This window comes from Salvelinus sp. IW2-2015, unplaced genomic scaffold, assembly GCF_002910315.2.
Source record: "Salvelinus sp. IW2-2015 unplaced genomic scaffold, ASM291031v2 Un_scaffold16283, whole genome shotgun sequence".
Lineage (NCBI taxonomy): Eukaryota > Metazoa > Chordata > Actinopteri > Salmoniformes > Salmonidae > Salvelinus > Salvelinus sp. IW2-2015.
Genome location: NW_019957521.1, coordinates 59,796 through 84,078, shown reverse-complemented (window position 1 = coordinate 84,078; position 24,283 = coordinate 59,796). Strand labels below are relative to the sequence as shown.

Sequence of the window (24,283 nt, the reverse complement as noted above, 5' to 3'; positions counted from 1 at the left end):
TGAATGCTTGCAATAGTTCACATTGTGATCTTTACCCTACTTGGTCCCCATGATTGGTGTCTTGGATCACATCAATTGAAGTTATTTTTGTTTCTGCTCTTTTATAATAATACAGTCGAATGTCTCTGGTGTATGGCTGTCTCCGTTCTGTAATAGGGTTGTTTAGACCTCACAGAAATATCTCAGCTGTCTGTGGTCAGAAGGAAAAATGAAGGCCCGGGTTGTGCTCTAGGAGAAGAGCTGATAGGGATGTTGTACACCAAGTTCAACCAATTAGAACAACACACAAATCCAATGAGACATGGATCTCTTTCAAACAAAGATAATTCACGCCATTTAAAGAGGTAATCTGCAGTTGCTACATCCATTTTTGGAATGATAAATTAATAATATGTACCCATTGATTCTTGAAGAATATCAATTATAAATGCTTCATGAGCTTAGCTCAACTGTTGTACCCCATAATAACCCAAAATATAAGCTTGTTTTACTCCATTGTTTGTAAACAAACGCTACATAGCCTTAAAACTATACGTTTGATATCATGGATGGTCAGTCCTTGCATTCATAGCTCTGTCTATGAATTTGACAGTGGTTACATATCTCCAACCCCATCCCTCAGGTGTTTACAGGAGCAGGGTGGAAACTTTATTATTGTTTCAACTGCTTATTGCCACTTTTTAAGGAAAACATTCCGTTTTAAATTGTGTTACGTTGTATGAATGAGCCATGTCAGCCTGTGTGTATTTGCGTGTGTGCGCGTGTGCGTGTCCTCTTGCGGTTCACAGGGCCTAACCCTTTGCATGTTAGTGCTAATCAGAGAAACGCATGCAGAGAGTGATGACATACACCATTTGTTCCGGCCCAGCCAGACAATATTTAATTTGTCCGTTCCCCTGAAAGCAGCTTATCCTAGGAGAACATAATTGATATTGTAAATAGAAAGTTGGAAGGACACTCTAGAATTTAGTCATGCGCTGTTTACATAATGTACAATTATGTTTTGCCTCTGATTTCCTGGACGTTGTGCAGAGGCCTAAGAGAGGTATGTGGGGATTGCCGAGGAGCTGGTTTCCTCTGCATACACAGTGCGGGACACGCTTGAGTTTGCACAAACAGAGACTGCTTGCATTAGCGGGGCATGGGTAAAATCACAGAGGAAGCTGCCAGGAAAAAAGTCATATTAAAATTATGTTGTGGTAATTGCGTTGTTTGCTCTATAACCCATTCATTCTTATGCCACCGTGATATATACTGAACAAAAATATAAACGCATCATGCAACAATTTCAACGATTTTACTGAGTTGCAGTTAATAAAGGAAATCAGTCAATTTAAATAAATTCATTTGGGCCTAATCTATGGATTTCACATGACTGGGCAGGTGCACAGCCATGGGTGAGACTGGGAGGGCATAGGCCCACCCACTTGGGAGCCAGGCCCTGCCAATCAGAATGAGTTTTTGCCCCACAAAAGGGCTTTATTACAGATAGAAATGCTTCTCAGTTTCATCAGCTGTCCGGGTGGCTGGTCTCAGACAATCCCGCAGGTGAAGAAGCCGGATGTGGAGGTCATAAGCTGGCGTGGTTATACGTGGTCTGCGGTTGTGAGGCCGGTTGGACATACTGCAAAATTCTCAAAAATGACGTTGGAGGCAGTTTATGGTAGAGAAGTTAACATTAAATTCTGGCAACAGCTCTGCTAGACATTCCTGAAGTCAGCATACCAATTGCACACTTTCTGAAAACCTGAAACATCTGTGCCATTTTGTTGTGTGACAAAACTGCACATTTTAGAGTGGTCTTTTACTGTCCCCAGCACAAGGTGCATCTGTGTTATGATCATGCTGTTTAATCAGCTTATTGATATACCACACCTGTCAGGTGGATGGATTATATTGTAAAAGGGATGTAAACAAATTTCTACACAAAAGTTGAGAGAAAAAGCTTTTTGTGCTTTCTCTGGGATCTTTTATTTCAGCTAATGAAACATAGGACCAACACTTACATGTTGTGTTTTATATTTTTGTTCAGTATACAATAAGGCAGAGACAACAAAAAATCAATCGTCACACAGTGGCGGAATACAGTACCAGTTAAAAGTTTGGACGCACCTACTCATTCAAGGGCTTTTCTTTATTTGCACTATTTTCTACATTGTAGAATAATAGTGAAGACATCAAAACTATGAAATAACACATAAGGAATCATGGAACCAAAACAGAGATTCTTCAAAGTTGCCACCCTTTGCCTTGATGACAGCTTTGCACATTCTGGTGTGCCTTGTTAAAAGTACATTTGTGGAATTTCTTTCCATTTTAATGAGTTTGAGCCAATCAGTTGTGTTGTGACAAGGTAGGGGTGGTATACAGAAAATGTATTTTACCAAATAGGGCTAAGTCCATATTCTGACAAGAACAACTCAAATAAGCAGAGAAACGACAGTCCATCATTACTTTAAGACATGAAGGTCAGTCAATCCGGAACATTTCAAGAACTTTGAAAGTTTGTTCAAGTGCAGTCACATTAACCATCCAGCGTTATAATGAAACTGGCTCTCATAAGGAAGGAAGAAAGGAAGAGCCAGAGTTACCTCTGCTGCAGAGGATATGTTCATTAGAGTTACCAGCCTCAGAAAATGCAGCCCAAATAAGTAACAGACACATCTCAACAGCAACTGTTTAGAGGAGACTGCGTGAATCACACGTTCATGGTCGAATTGCTGCAAAGAAGCCACTACTAAAGGACACCAATAATTAGAAGAGACTTGCTTGGGCCAAGAAACACGAGAAATTGACATTAGACCGGTGGACATCTGTCTTTGGTCTGATGAGTCCAAATTTGAGATTTTTGGTTTGAACCGCCGAGGCTTTGTGAGACACAGAGTACGTGAACGGAAGATCTCTGCATGTGTGGTTCCCACCATGAGGCATCGATGCGGAGGTGTGATGGTGTGGGGGTGCTTTGCTGGTGACACTGTTGGTGATTTATTTAGCATTCTTCAGCAATACGCCATCCCATCCAGGTTGTGCTTAGTGGGACTATCATTTGTTTTTCAACAGAACCATGACCTAACACACCTCCAGGCTATGTAAGGGCTATTTGACCAAGAAGGAAAGTGATGGATTTCTGCATCAGATCACCCGACCTCAACCCAATTGAGATGGTTTGGGATGAGTTGGACCGCAGAGTGAAGGAAAAGCAGCCAACAAGTGCTTAGCATATGTGGGAACTCCTTCAAGACTGTTGGAAAAGCATTCCAGGTGAAGGTGGTTGAGAGAATGCCAAGAATGTGCAAAGCTGTCATCAAGGTAAAGGGTGGCTACTTTGAAGAATCTCAAATATAAAATCTATTTTGATTTGTTTGACACTTTTTTTTTGGTTACTACATGATACCATATGTGTTATTTCATAGTGTTGATGTCTTCACTATTATTCTATTATGTATAAAATAGAAAAATAAAGAAAAACCCTGAGTGAGTAGGTGTGTCCAAACTTGTGACTGGTATTGTATATTATTTTTGTAAAAAGTGAATTTATATGTGGGACCAATACATTGAATATGCCTAGGCAAAACGTTCAGGCACTTTGGAGAAGTTGAAAAAACACTTGGATATACCCTGTATGTCCCCCGACACCACCACAATATTTGAGAGAGGTTGCTGTTGTAGAAACGTTGTTTTATAGTGAACAATAACTTTTAGGCACATACAGTGTGCAAAAACAGTGCAATTACCACATTCGGAGCCTTTGGAGAGTTTAAAGGACACTTGAATGTACCCTGGATACCCCATAACCCACAGAATGTTTGACTGAGGTTGATATGGAATAAATTGTGTTTTTATACTGAACAAATATAATTTAGGGATTGCAAATATGTCATAGCACTGGAGTTATCTAATTTACAGACATATGCCACTTTGGAGAGTTTTAGGGACACTTTGAAACGTCCCGTGACCACACCTGACACCACTTACTAAAACATGTTCCCATTTCAAGTTGTTAGGTTTATCAATACCATTTTTTTCTCCTGATATTGTTCACATGTTGTGGAAGCCATCTGATGTGTTTCCAGCTCTGGGCATCAATAATTGTCTTATAGCTTTGTCAATGAAAGATGACTTGTGTATTCTGAACTATGTAACTCCTATCTATCTTCTGATCATTTCCTCATAATCTCATGACTTTCCCTCCTGGGTGAAGATCAGAGAGAGCCCCGTCTCCCACCAGAGAGGAAGGGGGGGTAAGTGGGGGCGGAGTTGGCTAGTTTTATGATGGTCGTAAATACCTTGCAGGAACACTTTCTCCCACTCTGCAGAAATGGAAGTTAAAAATCTCTTTGTTACAACAGAGAGATTTTGCAGTACTGTAACATCACAAGGTTGGACATTGAAACAATATTTCCAACGCAAATAATGTGGTAAATGGTTCATGAGGCTCTTATCAATAATCATGTCAAATACGTTGTTGTTTTGTGATATCATTAACTTCTTGACGCACGGATCCCTTTAGCGGGATCATTTTCTTAAACAACCGCTGAATTGCAGAGCGCCAAATAAAATAAAAAAATACTAAAAATATTTATAATCATGAAATCACAAGTGAAATATACCAAAACACAGCTTAGCTTGTTGTTAAACCACCTATCGTGTCAGATTTTGAAAATATGCTTTATAGCGAAAGCAATCCAAGCGTTTGTGAGTTTATCAATCACTAGACAAAACAGTAAGAACAGCTAGCCGCAAATTAGCTTGGTCACGAAAGTCAGAAAAGCAATAAAATTAATCGCTTACCTTTGATGATCTTCGGATGTTTGCACTCACGAGACTCCCAGTTACACAATAAATGTTATTTTTGTTCGATGAAGATTATTTTTATAACCAAAAACCTCCATTTGGTTTGCGCGTTTTGTTCAGAAAACCACAGGCTCGTGCCGGTCCTGAAGGGCAGACGAGGGCAGACGAAAATTCCAAAAAGTATCCGTAATGTTCGTAGAAACATGTCAAACGTTTTTTATAATCAATCCTCAGGTTGTTTTTAACATACATAATCGATAATATTTCAACCGGACGGTAAACTATTCAATACTACAGAGAAAGAAAATGTCGAGCTACAACTCTCGGGCGCATGAACTAATCAAAGGCCACCTGACGCGTTTTGATAGTTTCAAGCTTTTATTTTGAAAAATTAGCGAGATTTATGTCTAAAGCCTGGTCACAGCCTGAGGAAGCCATTGGAAAAGGAATTTGGTTGATACCCCTTTAAATGGAGGATGGGCAAGCAATGGAAAAGGGATTTTTCCAAATAAAAGGCACTTCCGGGTTGGATTTCCTCAGGTTTTCGCCTGCAAAATCAGTTCTGTTATACTCACAGACAATATTTTGACAGTTTTGGAAACTTTAGAGTGTTTTCCATCCATCCTGGGCCTGAGAAATAGTCCGTTTACCTTGGGAACGTTATTTTTCCAAACATAAAAATAGTTCCCCCTAGCTTCAAGAGTTTTAAGATGGGCAAAAGAACACAGACACTGGACACAGGAACTCTTCCTAGAAGGCCAGCATACCGGAGTCGCCTCTTCACTGTTGACGTTGAGACTGGTGTTTTGCGGGTACTATTTAATGAAGCTGCTAGTTGAGGACTTGTGAGGCGTCTGTTTCTCAAACTAGACACTAATGTACTTGTCCTCTTGCTCAGTTGTGCACCAGGGCCTCCCACTCCTCTTTCTATTTTGGTTAGGGCCAGTTTGCGCTGTTCTGTGAAGGGAGTAGTACACAGAGTTGCACGAGATCTTCAGTTTCTCGGCAATTTCTCGCATGGAATAGCCTTAATTTCTCAGAACAAGAATAGACTGACGAGTTTCAGAAGAAAGTTTTGTTTCTAGCCATTTTGAGCCTGTAATTGAACTCACAAATGCTGATGCTCCAGATACTCAACTAGTCTAAAGAAGGGCAGTTTAGTGCTTCTTTAATCAGCACAACAGTTTTCAGCTGTGCTAACATAATTGCAAAAGGGTTTTCTAATGATCAATTAGCCTTTTAAAATGATAAACTTGGATTAGCTAACACAACGTGCCATTAGAACACAGCAGTGATGGTTGCTGATAATGGACCTCTGTACGCCTATGTACTGTAGATATTCCATTTAAAAATCTGCTTTTTCCAGCTACAATAGTCATTTCCAACAATAACAATTTCTACACTGTATTTCTGATCAATTTGATGTTATTTTAATGGACAAAAAAATTTGCTTTTCTTTTAAAAACAAGGACATTTCTAAGTGACCCCAAACTTTTGAAAGGTAGTGTACATTTGTTTCATCACAAAACCATAGAGCAACATCTGTGCTGTGAAGTCCACAATGAAAACATTGCGTGTAACGAACAGTTATATGACCTACAGCGTGGTCAAGCAGGTTCATGTTTTTCCGAAAGTTTACTAAACACCTACTGATTTAGAACCACAGAATTACTGCAAGTCATCACAAAGAAAACAGGAGCACTGCTTCCACTATTCCAGCACCATTTCAACTTAAACGTTTAAGCTTTATGAAATCAACTAGACTATATATCCTTAGTTTAATACAGTGAAAACAGTCTTAAAAATACCAAAAACAATTTAGTCCAATCAATTTAACATTGTTATGTGGCAGTCCATGGTACTGATTTCTGTGCGTGCGTGCGCAAGAAAAAAAAAACTCTTGACTCGCCCTACTTGTAGACTAGTTGCCATCCTCCTCTCTTTCATGTTGACAAAACGGTCTATGACTGTGTCATACAGTAGTACACACTTTTAGTTTTTGTTGTCAAAGGCTACCTGGCTAAAATGATTGCTAGCCTAACTTCCTCGCAAGGGCAAGAATGAACAAGCTAACGTGAGCCTACTAGGCTACATATTGAACTTCAATCGTCTCAGGCCAGTTGCACAATATATGCATTTATGGTTAGATTAGAATCACTGTCATTGTCCTGTACAGAGAATTAAGTCCAATTTCCCATCTCCATCCATGGCTTAGGAAAGGGCCGATGTATCTAGCTACTGTAGGACAACACAAGCAGACCAGAAACAGACATGTTTTTCTGACAAATACGTTTAGCTTTTGATGTGATTTTATTGGAGTGAAGCCAACTCCAAACTGGCCTCCCTTGGTGGGTGGTTTTGCGCCAGGACTACCAACAGTTGAGCTCAGCTCAACGCTGATTTGCCAAAGGGAGGCCAAATGCTTGCTGGCATCAATCAATCAAATGCTACATGTCCTAGTCTTTTTGTCCAGACAGAATCACATACTTGGGCTACACATACTGAGACAGAGGGGTGCTGTTTCCCTCGCTRGGGTGATTTCTCCGGTGATCTAAAGCCACTTATGAATTGAAAGAAAATTATGAAAACACAGAGAGACTAAAGATACATTAATTAATCATTTGTATTTTTTTATTGGTAAAATATTTGGGGAAGTCTGGCTTCCCATGGCATCCATGAATACATGCCACTGGCTGCCTGCCCTTCAGAGGGGGGTTCTGCCTGTACAGGGATGATGTGACTCAGGGGAACGGGAAGGAGAAATCAAATGTTATTCATCACATGCAGATGTTATTGCAGGTATAGCGAAATGCTTGTGTTTCTAGCTCCAACAGTGCAATAATATTTAACAATACACACAATACATGTCTTCACTATTATTCTACAATGTATAAAATAGTAAAAATAAAGACAAACCCTTAGATTTTCACTGGTACTGTATGTCAACATTCCTTCCTCCAAAGGACCCTTCTATGGAGTCAATGTTGTTAAAAGAAAAAAGGTTATGGTCTTTTTTTGTTCAGTTTTTCGAGGAATCACCCAATTGACTCCATAGACATGTGACTGTTTTGATTTTCCTCTCTACAGACCTTTATGCCAGATGGAATCCAAACTGACAGAGCCCCAATAGGATATTGATGTCTAAATCAAGAACAAGTTCTTATGAACTGTTGCTTACTCAGTTTTGGGCTCCCATCGGCATAGTGTTAGTGTTGCAGTATTTTCCCACCYAACTTAGATATCTTAACTGACGTGGCTCAGATTGCTTTGTCTCTATGGACGATTAGCACTGATGTGATTTAGAGGGATACCAGTACTGCTCCATGAGGGACCCCAAAAGATAACATCTCTTGGACATTTGATGTGAATTTATTTGACACCACTCTCTGCCCTCAGATCTGTGGGTGGACTTCCTCTTCTCAGTCAGTTCATGGCACGTCCCACCATGATTAGTCATCAGTCTTAGGAGCAATATTCTCCTTAACACTAGAAAAGCCGAGAACATCATGTGGACACAAAAACGAGTTTACATTTTTATTACTCTGCCAAATTTAAAGACATGTCCTTGACTTTTCAAAGTCTATATAGCACACTGTCGTTGTTAGAATCTTAATATCACCAACAGAATTTGTTATGTTTTTTTCTTCTTTTTGTTGTTGTTAGCCTAAAGACATCATTCAATTTACAGTAGTGTGATTGTATATGAAGAGATGGGTGGAATTGACACAGGCAAGGAAACGGTGCAGCAAAAAGTAACTTTTTAAAATCCTCTTACAGAGTCACATGCAGGCAAGACGTCTTGATTTCTAAATAGTATCAGAAATAGCAGATTTTGCAGTTTATAAAACACTTAACTTTGTCAAATAGAGGAGCTCTATTTCAAATTAGAAACTGGGTGGTTTGAGCCCTGAATGCTGATTGGCTGACAGCTGTGCTATATCAGACCGTATACCACAGGTTTGACAAAACATGTTTTTTTTACTGCTCTAATTACATTGGTAACCAGTTTATAATAGCAATAAGGCACCTTGGGGGTATATACCACGGCTAAGGGCTGTATCCAGGCGTTGCGGAGCCATGGTATATTTACAAAACAAAATAAACTTTTATTTTTATATAACCAGGTGGGCCAGTTGAGAACAAGTTCTCATTTACAACTGCGACCTGGCCAAGATAAAGCAAAGCAGTGCGACACAAACAACAACACAGAGTTACACATGGAATAAGAAACATACAGTCAATAACACAATAGAAAAGTCTATATACAGTGTGTGCAAATGAGGTAAGATAAGGGAGGTAGGCAATAAATAGGCCATAGTGGTGAAATCACAATTTAGCAATTAAACACTGGAGTGATAGATGTGCAGAAGATAAATGTGCAAGTAGAGATACTGGGGTGCAAAGGAACAAAAAAAAAATAGTCTGGGGATGAGGTAGTTGGATGGGCTATTTACAGATGGGCTATGTACAGGTGCAGTGATCTGTGAGCTGCTCTGACAGCTGGTGCTTAAAGATCGAGAGGGAGATATGAGTCTCCAGCTTCAGTGATGTTTGCAATTCGTTCCAGTCATTGGCAGCAGAGAACTGGAAGGAAAGGCGGCCAAAGGAGGAATTGGCATTTGGGGAATTTGGGGGTGACCAGTGAAATATACCTGCTGGAGCACATGCTACGGGTGGGTGCTGCTATGGTGACCAGTGAGCTGAGATAAGGCGGGGCTTTATATATCAAATACTTATAGATGACCTGGAGCCAGTGGGTTTGGCGACGAATATGAAGCAAGGGCCAGCCAATGAGCATACAGGTCGCAGTGGTGGGTAGTATATGGGGCTTTGGTGACAAAACGGATGGCACTGTGATAGACTGCATCCAATTTGCTGAGTAGAGTGTTGGAGGCTCTTTTGTAAATGACATCGCCGAAGTCAAGAATTGGTAGGATAGTCAGTTTTACGAGGGTATGTTTGGCAGCATAAGTGAAGGATGCTTTGTTGCGAAATAGGAAGCCGATTTTAGATTTAGTTTTGGATTGGAGATGCTTAATGTGAGTCTGGAAGGAGAGTTTACAATCTAACCAGACACTTAGGTATTTGTAGTTGTCCACATATTCAGAACCGTCCAGAGTAGTGATGCTGTACGGGCGGGCAGATGCAGGCAGCGATCGGTTGAAGAGAATGCATTTAGTTTTACTTGCATTTAAGATCAGTTGGAGGCCATGGAAGTAGAGTTGTATGGTATTGAAGCTCGTCTGGAGGTTAGTTAACACAGTGTCCAAAGAAGGGCCAGAATTATACAGAATGGTGTCGTCTGCGTAGAGGTGGATCAGAGAATCACCAGCAGCAAGAGCGACATCAATGATGTATACAGAGAAAAGAGTTGGCCCGAGAATTGAACCCTGTGGCCCCCCATAGAGATTGCCAGAGGTCCGGACAACAGGCCTTCCGATTTGACACACTGAACTCTGTCTGAGAAGTAGTTGGTGAACCAGGCGAGTCAGTCATTTGAGAAACCAAGGCTGTTGAGTCTCCCGATAAGAATGTGGTTATTTAGTCGAAAGCCTTGGCCAGGTCGATGAATACAGCTGCACAGTTGTCTCTTATCGATGGTGGTTATGATATCGTTTAGGACCTTGAGCGTGGCTGAGGTGCACCCATGACCAGCTCGGAAACCAGATTGCATAGTGGAGAAAGTTCGGTGGGATTTGAAATGTTCAGTGATCTGTTTTGTTAACTTGGCTTTCGAAGACCTTGGAAAGGCAGGGTAGGATAGATATAGTTCTGTAACAGTTTGGGTCTAGAGTGTCTCCCCCTTTGAAGAGGGGGATGACCGCGGCAGCTTTCCAATCTTTGGGGCTCTCAGACGATTCGAAAGAGAGGTTGAACAGGCTAGTAATAGGGGTTGCAACAATTTAACTTCCCTGAAAGTTGCATATCGCGGGGGCTATTCGATGCTAATGTAGTACGCCACAGGATGTTTTTGTGCTGGTCAACGGCAGTCAGGTGGAGGAGGGCAGGTTGGTTAGGGTGATATCTATTAGGGTGCCCGTGTTTACGGATTTGGGGTTGTACCTGGTAGGTTAATTGATCATTTGTGTGAGATTGAGGGCATCTAGCTTAGATTGTAGGACGGCCGGGGTGTTAAGCATGTCCCAGTTTTGGTCACCTAATAGTACGAGCTCTGGCGATAGATGGTGGGCAATCAATTCACATATGGTGTCCAGGGCACAGCTGGGGGCAGAAGGTGGTCTATAGCAAGCGGCAACGGTGAGAGACTTGTTTCTGGAAAGGTGGATTTTTAAAAGTAGAAGCTCAAATTGTTTGGGCACAGACCTGGATAGTATGACAGAAATCTGCAGGCTCTCTCTGCAGTAGGTTGCAACTCCGCCCCCTTTGGTAGTTCTATCTTGTCAGAAACTGTTATAGTTAGGGATAGAGATTTCAGGGTTTTTGGTGGCCTTCCTAAGCCAGGATTCGGAAACGGCTAGGACATCCGGGTTGGCAGAGTGTGCTAAAGCAGTGAATAAAACAAACTTAGGGGGGAGGCTTCTAATGTTAACATGCATGAAACCAAGGCATTTACGGTTACAGAAGTCAACAAATGAGAGTGCCTGGGGAATGGGAGTGGAGCAAGGCACTGCAGCGCCTGGATTAACCTCTACATCATCATAGGATCATAGGAGGAGTAGGATAAGGTACGGCTGAAGGCTATAAGAACTGGTCATCTAGTGCATTCGGAACAGAGAGTAAAAGGAGCAGGTTTCTGGGCACGGAAGAATAGATTCAAGGCATAATGTACAGACAAGGGTGTATGGTAGGGTGTGAATACAGTGGAGGTAAACCTAGGCATTGAGTGACGAGGAGAGAGGTATTGTCTCTAGAGACACCATTTAAACCAGGTGAGGTCACTGCATGTGTGGGAGGTGGAACAAAAGGGTTAGCTAAGGCATATTGAGCAGGGCTGGAGGCTCTACAGTGAAATAAGACAATAATCACTAACCAAAACATCAATGGACAAGGCATATTGACATTAGGGAGAGGCATGCGTAGCCGATCGATCATGGAGTCTAGTGAGTAGCTAGGCGGGCAAGAGACACGGCGATTCAGATAGCTAGCGGGCCGGGGCTTGCAGGCTAGCAGATGGGCCTTAGGGGGACGTTGCGACTGAAGAGTCAGTTGTAGCCCCCTCGGGCGGTTACGTTGGCAGACCTGTCGTGATGGATCGGCAGCGCCCCGTGTAATAAAAGGGTCCAGGCCAATTGGCAAAATAGGTACTTTAGCCCAAGAAAATTGGCTGATGGACTTCTTCAGCTAACAGTCCAATATGCTCTAGACAGTTAGCGGGCCACGGCTAGCAGATGGGCATTCCGGGGACGTCGCGACGGAGGAGCCTGTTGAAAACCATCTCGGGTGGATTACGTCAGTAGACCAGTCGTGAAGGATCGGCGGGGCTCCATATCTGCAGTAAAAGGGGTCCAGGCCAATTTGCAAAATAGGTATTGTAGCCCAAGGAGTGGCTGATTGACCTATTCAGCTAGCCGGGAGATGGGCATAGCATAGGCAAGCTCCAGGCTAATTGTTTCTTGCTTCCGGACAGAGACGTTAGCCAGGAGTAGCCACTCGGATAGCAGCTAGCTGCGATGATCCAGGTGAAAAGGTTTAGAGCTCTGGGTTGAATCGCGCTGGTATGCTCTGGTTTGAATCGCGCTGTGCAGACTGGCAGGATTTGTCCGGGTTAAAGGTTAGCTGATGACCGCTAGCAGTGGCTAGCTGACTACTAGCTAGTAGCCAGTTAGCTGGCTAGCTGCTGTTGAGGGTTCCGGTTCTAAAGTAAAGAAAATAGCAGATCCATACCACATTGGGTGAGGCAGGTTGCAGGAGAGTATGTTGGAGTTGAAGTTAAAAAATATTTAAAAAATATATACTTAATATATGTGAAGAAAAAATATATACACGGGACACGACAAGACAAAGAAATATTGGCCATATACCACACCCCCTCGCGCCTTATTGCTTAAATAACCGCTGTTCCATGCGTTCAACACGTGAGCAGTCTGTCAAGGTCAGGTCTTTCTAGTGTTAAAGGAGTAGTTCACTATTTTACAACTTGATGTTAGATGGTTACTCACTCTGAAAGTGGTCTATGGGCCAAGAGAAACTGTAATCCATGGTTCAGTTATTTAAACAGCCACTACAAACTTCATCTAACATAAGCCACCACAATCTAACAATCAGTGTAAGTGATGGGGGCATGTGAGCTTTGTAAATTATTTTTATTAAAAAAAATATATATTTTAAAAATTCTAATGTAAAAATCACCTAAAATCTATTCCAATCAACACCATATTTGGTTTGATGTTACTTGATTGTTAGCTTTTGGTGTATGCAATTAGTTGAAATTTGTAGTGGCTGTTTAAAAAAATAAAATTAACCATGGATTTTAGTTTCTCCTGGTCAATATACTACATTCAGGTTGAGGAACCATCTAACATCAAGTTGTGAAATAGTGAACTACTTCTTTTGAACTTCTGGCAAAACTCTTATGATGCTCAGTTTTTAACTCTCAACTTGTGCTCATAATATGCAGTAGCTTGTCTCTCCGTTGACTGATTTAATATGCACTTGCTCAGCAGTCTCTATTAAAGGTCTTTAATGCCATTATACACTGTATTTATGCTCTCAAAATGTTCTTTGAATATATATTTTTTTGTGTACATTTTCACTTTGTGTATCCCACATCATGCCAATTCCAAAATAACTACAACCCCCCCCACCCCCCTCCCGCTAGCCTGGTGAGTAATTTGCCTCTTCAGCACAATGCATTGTGGGATCACACTGCTTAATCCTAGGGCATTAGAAGGTGACAAAAGAAGATGATTCGTGACACAACCTAATTACCACTCTTGCCAAACCTCTGCCATTAGTCCTGAGAATGGAAGGGGAGGAGGAAGATGAGCGAGTGATTTGACCTTGGGTGTCTGTCTGTAGGAGCGTGCCAGTAGGAGACATGCAACGTGGTGCATGCAAAGCAGCAGGCCCCGTCTGCATGCAGACTCACTGCCATGCTCCACCACGCACTGCATGGCCATACCGCCAGGCCAGCCCTGCAGCAGACAGGATGATCTAAGGTCTGGCAAGAGCGATTTAATATTTTAGCAGATATGAAATCCCCAAAATGTCATTTTAGGTGTATTTCAAATTATGTGGATCTGGGCAGAGGAATGAGCATGACATAAATCATTACACACTCAGCCTACAGCTCTGAAGGGAAGGAGGGTCAGTAGAGATGGGTGAACTGGGTATCTCAGCATTCAAAGTCAAAATAATTTACTGCTGTATTCAAGTCCACGAGTGGAAATCAATGGAAAAACGTTGCCGAGATCCTGCATTGTTCGTAAAGTGTTGGCAGGCAGGGTGTATATGTCTGTGTGTATGTGTGGTTGAACACAGACTAGTGGTTGTTTACTGGTGTGTGGGTGGACGTTATCTTTTGTCTGATATGTTTGTTTGTTTCACTAGAGCAGCAGGTAACACAGCCCTCCATCTGTGTCCTAACGAGTCCCCCTGGACCCTCCAGACACAACACTGATGGGCTACTGTTTTTCACTATGGGATGATGTGCGTGTGTGTCTGTGCACTGCATTCGTCCTTGCTTTTGTGTAATTGTTTCTGTGATGGTGGTTAGCTGAACTCCTTCCGGAGGCTCAGTGTGTTATGACTGATGTTTTTGAGTAATTGGGTGTGTTCTGCTAAGAGGCATTGCAGAGAGTCTTGAGTGAATGTTTTTAACCCTCCTTGATACACAAACAAATACCCATATTACAAGATAAATACTCAAGATCCTTTTCCTCAGATTTAAAAAAAATAAAGCACTACTTTACCCTTTAAATATATACTTCAACAAGAACAGAAATGTATATCCACATAGAGTGCTGGGGCAAATATGTATTTATTGCCTATACTGTAACTGTTGAGCACATGCACATCATTGATTTGTTTGCGGTTCATAGTGGTAGCTGTAGATCAGGGGGGTCAAACAAGTTTTGCCCTGGGGGCCGCATTCGGTCTTCAACGAGGTTATATTTCCTAGCCGTCAAAAATGGCAAACAATAGCCACAAAAATCCATAAATAAGACCAAAAAAATGCATCCAAGACGGGACATTTAAGGCCAGATTAAATCAGAGATACATTTCTATCTCTCACCAAGTCATTGACAGGATGCATCATTTATTGGACATTTGTCTGTATTTTTGTGATATCTACTAATAAGTCTACTAATATGTCGAAAGGCTCACCATCTCACAGTCAACCTTTCCACTCTTCTGTCCACAGGATCCTCAGTAACAACAAGATCTCACTGCTGAAAAATGCCTCCTTCTTTGGCCTGACAGTCCTGGAGAAACTGTAAGTAAGCCATCTGCTGCTGGGAATTGTTCTGCTTGTCCTCCCCTGAGCCATAATGGCTGTCATCATGAGAATGACCCTGCCTGCGCTGTGGAAGGGACAGTGCAAGGGGACAGCCATGGGGGCTAGGGTAACGGTCAAGGAGCTCTTGTTGTTAATGCTAGCCCAAATCAAATGTTGACTGCTTCCACCTTCAAGACACTGCACTTAACCTAAATTGCCTGAGTAAATGTCTTAACATTTATAATATATAGTAGGATATACACTGAGTGTACAAAACATGACATAGACTGACCCAGATGAATCCAGGTGAACGCTATGATCCCTTATTGATATTAAGTGTCAAATCCATTTCAATTAGTGTAGATGAAGGGGAGGAGAAAGGTTAAAGAAGGATTTTGAAGCCTTTAGACAATTGTGCCATTCAGAGGGTGAAATGGGCAAGACAAAAAATGTAAATGCCTTTAAACAGGGTATGGTAGTAGGTGCTAGGCGACGCTGTTTCACGCTCAACAGTTTCCCGTGTGTATCAAGAATGGTCTACCACCCAAAGGACATCAACCCAACTTGATACAACTGTGAGAAGCATTGGAGTCAACATGGGCCAGCATCCCTGTGGAACGCTTCCTACAACTTGTAGAGTCCATGCCCTGACGAATTGAGGCTGTTATGACGGCAAAGGGGTGAGTGCAACTCAATATTAGGAAGGTGTTCCTAATGTTTGGTATGCTCAGTGCATATCATAAATAGGGTCCTATAAAATCCCATTTATTTGTTGCCTGATTCCGTTTAGTTTTTTCCCAAATTCCATTTTCTCTGTTTTGTTTTGCCAGGTTTCTGTTTTCAAGTTTCTGCTTGAAAACAGCGACTCACAGGAGCAATAAGGTTTAAGTGCCTTGCTCAAGGGCACATCGACAGATTTTTCACCTAGTTGGCTCGTGTGAACACAGGCAGAGAAGCGCAAGAAGAGCGGGTGTGTGGCGGGAGAGGGGGTGAAAACACTTTGTTGGCGGGAGAGGGGGTGAAAACACTTTGTTGGCGTTTTGTTCAGCAAAACGTCACTTCTAGCGACAAATCAAGGAACCAATAGCGGATCTCACTGACAAATTGTTGGCAACATCTCACGGCTACATAGGGATGGGCAAGACTCCCTCATGACCAGTCTGTCCATCCTGCCAACTGTAGGCAGTGCACACCGACTGTGCTATCACGAGCGGGGTGTGCCAAAGCACCGCTTACAGGTGCCCTCAATGAGTGGGCTGTGGGGGCCAGCTGTTGCAGAGTCTGCCCGTTTGGCGCCCAGAAGGCCGTGGTGCTACGGCTGACTGACGGGCTTACCCAGCACCGTCTGTGATGATGTGGAATTTTGATTCTACCACACTGTGACCAGAGTCCCCATTACTGTACCCTGAATCTGGAAGGGAGAGGAGGTAGCTAGACACATTGGGATGAGACTGAGCTGATGATTATACAGCATATTGCCTGGTGTTTCTGGTTACTCAAGCATTTGAGGGTGTGGAATATTGTTCTGCATATTGTTCTGTTTTAAAGATTATATCATGGTTTGATTATTGAGCTGCTGGCTATGTACCATTGATTAGCATATATTTGCAACCACCTGCTCAAAATGGAGATTCATGTTCGATGCAATTATTTTACCTTTTGTTTTACCCACACTGGAATTGATACATTTCATCACATCAGAGAGCAGACGTATTGGGTGATGGCCTGAATCTCACCATATAGTCCTGGGCTCATTATCTGTCAAAGTGGCTGAGATTTATAGCATGCATATGAACAAAGCACACCACTGTTCTCTGTCAAGATGTGATGCTTTACTAGTTCAATGTGTTCCCACAGTGTAAACTATCCCATTCCATAGCATTTCATTTCCTTGAATCCCATGTCGTCAAATTGAGAATTCAATAAGAGTATGTGACCTATGTAGCATGTGATATGTACAGGTAACTGTCAAAATAATGGAAACACATGAGTAAATAAAGACGTGATTCCTGAGTTAATTAAGGAATTAACATCTCATCATGCTTACGGTCATGTATAAAAATGCTGGGCAGGCCATTATTTTGGCTACCATGGCTATGCCCCCATAGGATTACAATGCCCCCATCCACAGGGCACGAGTGGTCACTGAATGGTTTAATGGGCATGAAAATGATGTAAACCATATACCATGGCTGTCTCAGTCACCAGATCTCAACCCAATTGAACACTTATGGGAGATTCTGGAGCGGCGCTTGAGACGGTGTTTTCCACCACCATCAACAAAACACCAAATGATGGGATTTCTCATTGACAAATGCTGTCGCATCCCTCCAATAGAGTTCCAGACACTTGTAGAACCTATGCCAAGGGCATTGAAGCTGTTCTGGCTCGTGATGGCCCAACACCCTACTAAGACATTTTATGTTGGTGTTTCCTTTATTTTGGCAGTTACCTGTATGTGTATGTATGTACAGTTGAAGTCAGAAATTTACATACACTTAGGTTGTAGTCATTAAAACTTGTTTTTCAACCACTCCACAAATTTCTTGTTAACAAACTATAGTTTTGGCAAGTCGGGTAGAACATCTACTTTGTGCATGACACAAGTAATTTTTCCAACAATTGTTTACAGACAGATTATTTCACTTATAATGCACTGTATCACAATTCCAGTGGGTCAGAAGTTTACATAAACTAAGTTGACTGTGCCTTTAAACAGCTTGGAAAATTCACAAAAATTATGTCGTGGCTTTAGAAGCTTCTGATAGGCTAATTGACATAATTTGAGGCAATTGGAGGTGTACCTGTGGATGTATTTCAAGGCCTACCTTCAAACTCAGTGCCTCTTTGCTTGACATTATGGGAAAATCAAAAGAAATCTGCCAAGACCTCAGAATTGTTTTTTAGACATCCACAAGTCTGGTTCATCCTTGGGAGCAATTTCCAAATACCTGAAGGTAACACTTTCATCTGTACAAACAATAATACGCAAGTATAAACACAATGGGACCACGCAGCCGTCATACCGCTCAGGAAGGAGACGCGTTCTGTCTCCTAGAGATGAACGTACTGTCAATTGTCTAGGTGATGTTGGTAAGGCGGAGTCAAGCGCAGGACACAGAGATGAGTAATAATCGTAACTTTACTCAATAAACAATCTTCCATCAAGGAGAACAAAATTCCAGAGCACATAAACGAGGCAACTTGACAACAATAAACACACACAAAACCATGATGGAACCAGAGGGTTAAATAGGGAATAAATTATAACGTAATGGAAACCAGGTGTGTACAATCAAGACCAAACAAAAGGAAAACTAAATGTAGATCGGTGGAGACTAGAAAGCCGGTGACGCCGAACGCCGCACGAACAAGGAGAGGCACCAACTTCGGCGGAAGTCGTGACATGTACATTGGTGCGAAAAGGGCAAATCAATCCCAGATGTGAAGATGCTGGAGGAAACAGGTACAAAAGTATCTATATCCACAGTAAAACGAGTCCTATATCGACATAACCTGAAAGGCCACTCAGCAAGGAAGAAGCCACTGCTCCAAAACCGCCATAATAAAGCCAGACTACGGTTTGCATCTGCACATGGGGACAAAGATTGTACTTTTTGGAGAAATGTCCTCTAGTCTGATGAAACAAAAATAGTACTGTTTAGCCATAATGACCAACCTTATATTTGGAGGAAAAAGGGGGAGGCTTGCATGCCAAAGAACACTATCTCAATCGTGAAGCTCGGGGGTGGCAGCATCATGTTGTGGGGGTGCTTTGCTGCAGGAGGGACTGGTGCACTTCACAAAATAGATGGTATCATGAGGGAGGAAAATTATGTTGATATATTGAAGCAACATCTCAAGACATCAGTCAGGAAGTTAAAGCTTGGTCGCAAATGGGTCTTCCAAATGGWCAATGACCTCAAGCATACTTCCAAAGTTGTGGAAAATGGCTTAAGGACAAGAAAGTCAAGGTATTGGAGTGGCCATCACAAAGCCCTGACCTCAATCCTTTTGAACATTTGTGGGCAGAACTGAAAAAACGTGTGTTCTGAGCAAGGAGGCCTACAAACCTGACTCCGTTACACCAGCTCTGTCAGGAGGAATGGGCCAATATTCACCCAACTTATTGTGGGAAGCTTGTGGAAGGCTATCCGAAACATTTGATCCAAGTTAAGCAATTTAAAGGCAATGCTACCAAATACTAATTGAGTGTATGTAAACTTCTGACCCACTGGGAATGTGATGAAAGAAATAAAAGCTGAAATTAATCATTCTCTCTACTAAACATCAGTCAGGAAGTTAAAGCTTGGTCACAAATGGATCTTCCAAATGGACAATGACCCCAAGCATACTTCCAAAGTTGTGGCAAAATGGCTTAAGGAAATAAATCATTCTCTACTATTATTCTAGACATTTAGACATTTCACATTCTTAAAATTAAGTGGTGATCCTAACTGACCTAAGACAGGGAATTTTTACTTGAATTAAATGTCAGGAATTGTGAAAAACGGAGTTTAAACATATTTGGCCAAGGTGTATATAAACTTCCGACTTCAACTGTATGCATGTTATAGTATGTGATATGCATCAATCTAAGAAAAACTAACAGGTCTGTGAGAGCCGGAATTCTTACTGGTTGGTAGGTGATCAAATACTTATGTCATGCAATAAAATGCAATAAAATGCAAATTAATTACTTAAAAATCATACAATGTGATTTTCTGGATTTTTGTTTTAGATGCCGTCTCTCACAGTTGAAGTGTACCTATGATAAAAATTACAGACCTCTACATGCTTTGTAAGTAGGAAAACCTGCAAAATCGGCAGTGTATCAAATACTTGTTCTCCCCACTGTGTGTATATATATATATATATATATATATATATATATTTATATTTGAGGGATCACGTGAAATGTAGGGGTTATAAAACTCCCTCCTGGGTTAAAGGGTGCAGGCAGGCAATATAATTGACTGTGTATTGATTAAAGCTTTGATGTCGAAGACACAGTGGGGTCTGTAATGATTAGATCCCTTGATAAAGATGAGCAAAATAGACTGAACAAAATAATTAATACAAGTACGAGCTATATTATGGTTTTTTAAAATGATTGTTTATTAATACAATTGCTCAGTGGAAGAGATTTTATTTAACAACTAATAAATAGCAAATTCTCAAAGTAAGGGGGGCAGAATTATTGGATCCCCTGTTTCAAATACTCCAGCACCCTCCCCTTGTGAGGAAAACGACATTGAGCCGGCATTGGCACTTGGGTTGGAACTGGTGTTATGGTCATATGAACTTGAAATAGAGGGATTTGGCCACACTCACTAGCGGTGGGTTTGAACTTCCGAAAGAACAATGCATATGCAGAAAATACCTCATACCTACTGTAAAATATGGTGGTGGATCTTTGAAGTTATGGTGCTATTTTGCTTCCAGTGGTCAATGGCATCATGAACTTTACCAAGTACCAGAACATTTTACGCAAAAACCTTGTTGCCTCAGCCAGGAGGCTGAAACTTGGCTGCGAGTGGATCTTTCAGTATGCGTCCAGTATGAAGAAAGTTGGAGGTCGTTTCACGAGCCAAAGCTAGCTAGCGTTATTGCACTGACTGGAAGTCTATGATATCTAATAGCATGCTAGCAGTTCCTATAGGCTCCCAGTCATTGTGCTAACGCTAGTTATCAATAAGGCTAACGCCAGTTAGCAACTTCCTTCAAACTGCATGCAGTAAAAATGGTATCCACGAATTCATCTGACTCTGGGGAAGTAGATTAAAAGCTTCATGGCCAAAATCCCAGTGTGTCCCTTTAACTAGACCAAAATGTTCCGTAGTTTTAGTCAACTGATAATAACTAAAACAAAAGATGGATGAAATTTCTCAAAATGTCACTAACACTAAAAGGTATTTTAAGACTAAATCGAAAGTAGCTGCCAAAATTAACACTGGTATGGAGGCATGGTCTAAAGAGCCCAATTTCTCTTCTCTCTCTTCATTGTTGCCTCTGTGATGCCTGGTCTCAGTGGTTCTCTCTGCAAGGCTATCATCAACTCTGTTTTTCAGCCTAAAAAAGAGAAGCATTCCCCCTTGCTTACGATTTTTKAAAATGGTCTATGGTTCAACATTTGAACAACTTTTTTTATTTACAACATTTTGTTACGGTTTCCAGACAGGAAGTGTGTGAAATCGATAGATTACGGCCTAATTTATTTATTTCAATTGACAGATTTCCTTATATGGACTGTAACGCAGTAAAATCTTAGAAATGGTTGCATTTTGCATTTATATCTTTGTTCAGTATACAGTGCATTTGGAAAGTATTCATACCCCTTGACTTTTTCCACATTTCCACAAGTATTCAGACCCTTTACTCAGTACTTTGTTGATTACAGCCTGTATTTGGGGAGTTTCTCCCATTCTCTGCAGAGCCTCTCAAGCTCTCTCAGGTTGGATGAGGAGCGTCGCTGCACAGCTATTTTCAGGTCTCTCCAGAGATGTTCGATCGTGTTCAAGTCCGGGCTCTGCCTAGGCCCCTCAAGGACTTTCGGAAACTTGTCGCGAAGCCACTCCTGCGTTGTCTTGGGTGTGTGCTTAGAGTCATTGTCCTGTTGAAAGGTGACCCTTTGCCCCAGTCTGAGATCCTGAGCGCTTTGGCGCAGGTTTTCACCAAGGATCTCTCTGTACTTTGCTCTGGTCATCTTTGCCTCGATCCTAACTAGTCTCCCAGTCCCTGCTGCTGAAAAACATCCCCACAGCATGATACTGGCACTATCATGCTTCACCGTAGGGATGGTGCCAGGTTTCCTCCAGACGTCACGCTTGGCAGTCAGGTCAAATAGTTTAATCTTGGTTTCATCAGACTGGAGAACCTTGTTTCTCATGGTCTGAGTCTTTAGGTGGCTTTTGGCAAACAAGCGGGCAGTCTTGTGCCTTTTACTGAGGAGTGGCTTGCGTCTGGCCACTCTACCATAAAGGCCAGATTGGTCTGAGTGCTGCAGAGATGGTTGTCCTTCAGGAAGGTTCTCCCATCTCCAAAGAGGAACTGGAGCTCTTTCAGAGTGAACATCGGGTTCTTGGTCACCTCCCTGACCAAGGCTCTTCTCCCCTGATTGCTCAGTTTGGCTGGGCGGCCAGCTCTTGGAGGAGTTTTTGTGGTTCCAAACTTCTTCCATTTAAGAATGACCCAGGCCACTGTGTTTTTGGGGGACCTTCAATGCTGCAGAAATGTTTTGGTACCCTTCCCCAGATCTGTGCCTCAACACAATCCTGTCTAGGAGCTCTAATGACAATTCCGTCGACCTCATGGCTTAGTTTTTGCTCTGACATGCACTGTCAACTGTGGGACCTTATATAGACAGGTGTGTGCCTTTCCAACCAATTGAATTTACCATAGGTGGAGTCCAATCAAGTTGTAGAAACATCTCAAGGATGTTCAATGGAAACAGCATGCACCTGAGATCAATTTCGAGTCTCATAGCAAAGGGTCTGAATACTTATGTAATTTTATTTTTATATAAATTTGCAAAAAATTATAACTGGTTTTCACTTGTCATTATGGGGTACTATGTGTATATTGATGAGGGGAAAAATACTTTACCCCATTTTAGAAWAAGTCTGTAAAGTAACAAAATGTGGAAAAAGTCAAGGGGTCTGAAATATTTCCGAATGCATTGTATATGACGGGGTTGAAGGGGAAATTAAGTCAGCAATATATATAATAGAATAATGTTCTTATATACTGTATGTTCTTAGCTCAGGTTTTGTGGAACAATTTAGAAGGGATGGGAATTTCCAGGGACCTCATGATACAATATTATCACGATACTTAGCTGCCAATATGATATGTATTGCGATTCGATACTGCATTTGTATTGCGATCCGATGTTCCATTCCAAACATTGCTCAACATATGTCTGCTGCAGAGGGACAAGAGAGCGCGACGAGAAGCACTCTCCCGCTAGAATGAACGGTATGCATCTTCTAGCGATCTATTGATAGGATCGGCACCTGTCAGTCACAAAGTTAGCGATGACAGAGAAACGCAGCAGAGAGAAAGAGGCGAAGCGCAAGGTTTTACTTGCCAAAATCTTTCCTGACTTGAACTTGTCTCCTGCTTTTCCCGCCTTTGGGACAAKAACTCTCATTGTTTGGGTGGAGACATGAGCATCTCATCATTATATACAGATCTCTGGTTTCAGTCAAATTTCCTTACACAGACGAGAGAGCGCATGATGCTCGTGAATTTCCACATCCCATGTAGAACGATGAGTGGTAACGATGAGACGAAATCCAATAGCCTAGTTATTGTTTTCTGACACAATAATGTATTTTCTTTTGCGTGTTTCACATAGCCAGCCATGCGGAGTCGTGGCACCAAGGAGGTTATTTACTGCGTGTTGATTGACAACTGAATAGCAAGTGTTGACTAGTTTATAAAAGGTGTCGAACTGATGAATGAAGTCGATCTCCTATATGCCTTTAGCATTCATAAATCATGCAACGAGTATACAAAACATTAAGAACACCTACTCTTTCCATGACATAGACTGACTAGAGCTGTGTTCGAATACTCATACTAACATACTGTATACTACATACTTAATGAGTATATACTACATACTAGCCAGTCTACCGGAAGTTGATGCTGTTGCTATGCAACCTCTTGCTAGCTAGTTAGCATAACAAATTACTAGTTCGACATTTTAGGACTTCGGCTGAGTAGGGTTGATTTGAGCGTTCTGACCTTACAATGGCAGTCAAGCACCCAAGCTATCGTTGGCTAGCTTGCTAGCTACTTCCAGACACAAATGAGAGTGACCACTCTGACCATTTTACTCACCCTAGCACAGCTGGTTAGGCAGTTTTCATGTTATCCAGAGCGTTGTTGACAAAAATGTAATTAGGCTTTTTTTGCAGACTTTAAAACCTTTTCTCAATAGGGGGGCGCCATTTCGACTTTGTAAAAAAACGTTCCCAAATTAAACTGCCTCGTACTCAATTCTTGCTCGTACAATATGCATATTATTATTACTATTGGATAGAAAACACTCTCTAGTTTCTAAAACCGTTTGAATTATATCTG

The 24,283-nt window shown here is 41.7% G+C and overlaps 1 protein-coding gene across 1 annotated transcript in view; it reads left to right on the top strand.

Annotated features, from left to right (window-relative positions):
• LOC112080352 (adhesion G protein-coupled receptor A2-like) overlaps positions 1-24,283 on the top strand; it is a 93,866-nt gene that overhangs the window by 11,477 nt on the left and 58,106 nt on the right. The window contains exon 2 of the mRNA XM_024146082.2: positions 15,119-15,190. Within this exon, the coding sequence (XP_024001850.1) occupies positions 15,119-15,190 (72 nt within the window). The remainder of the gene's footprint in view (positions 1-15,118; positions 15,191-24,283) is intronic.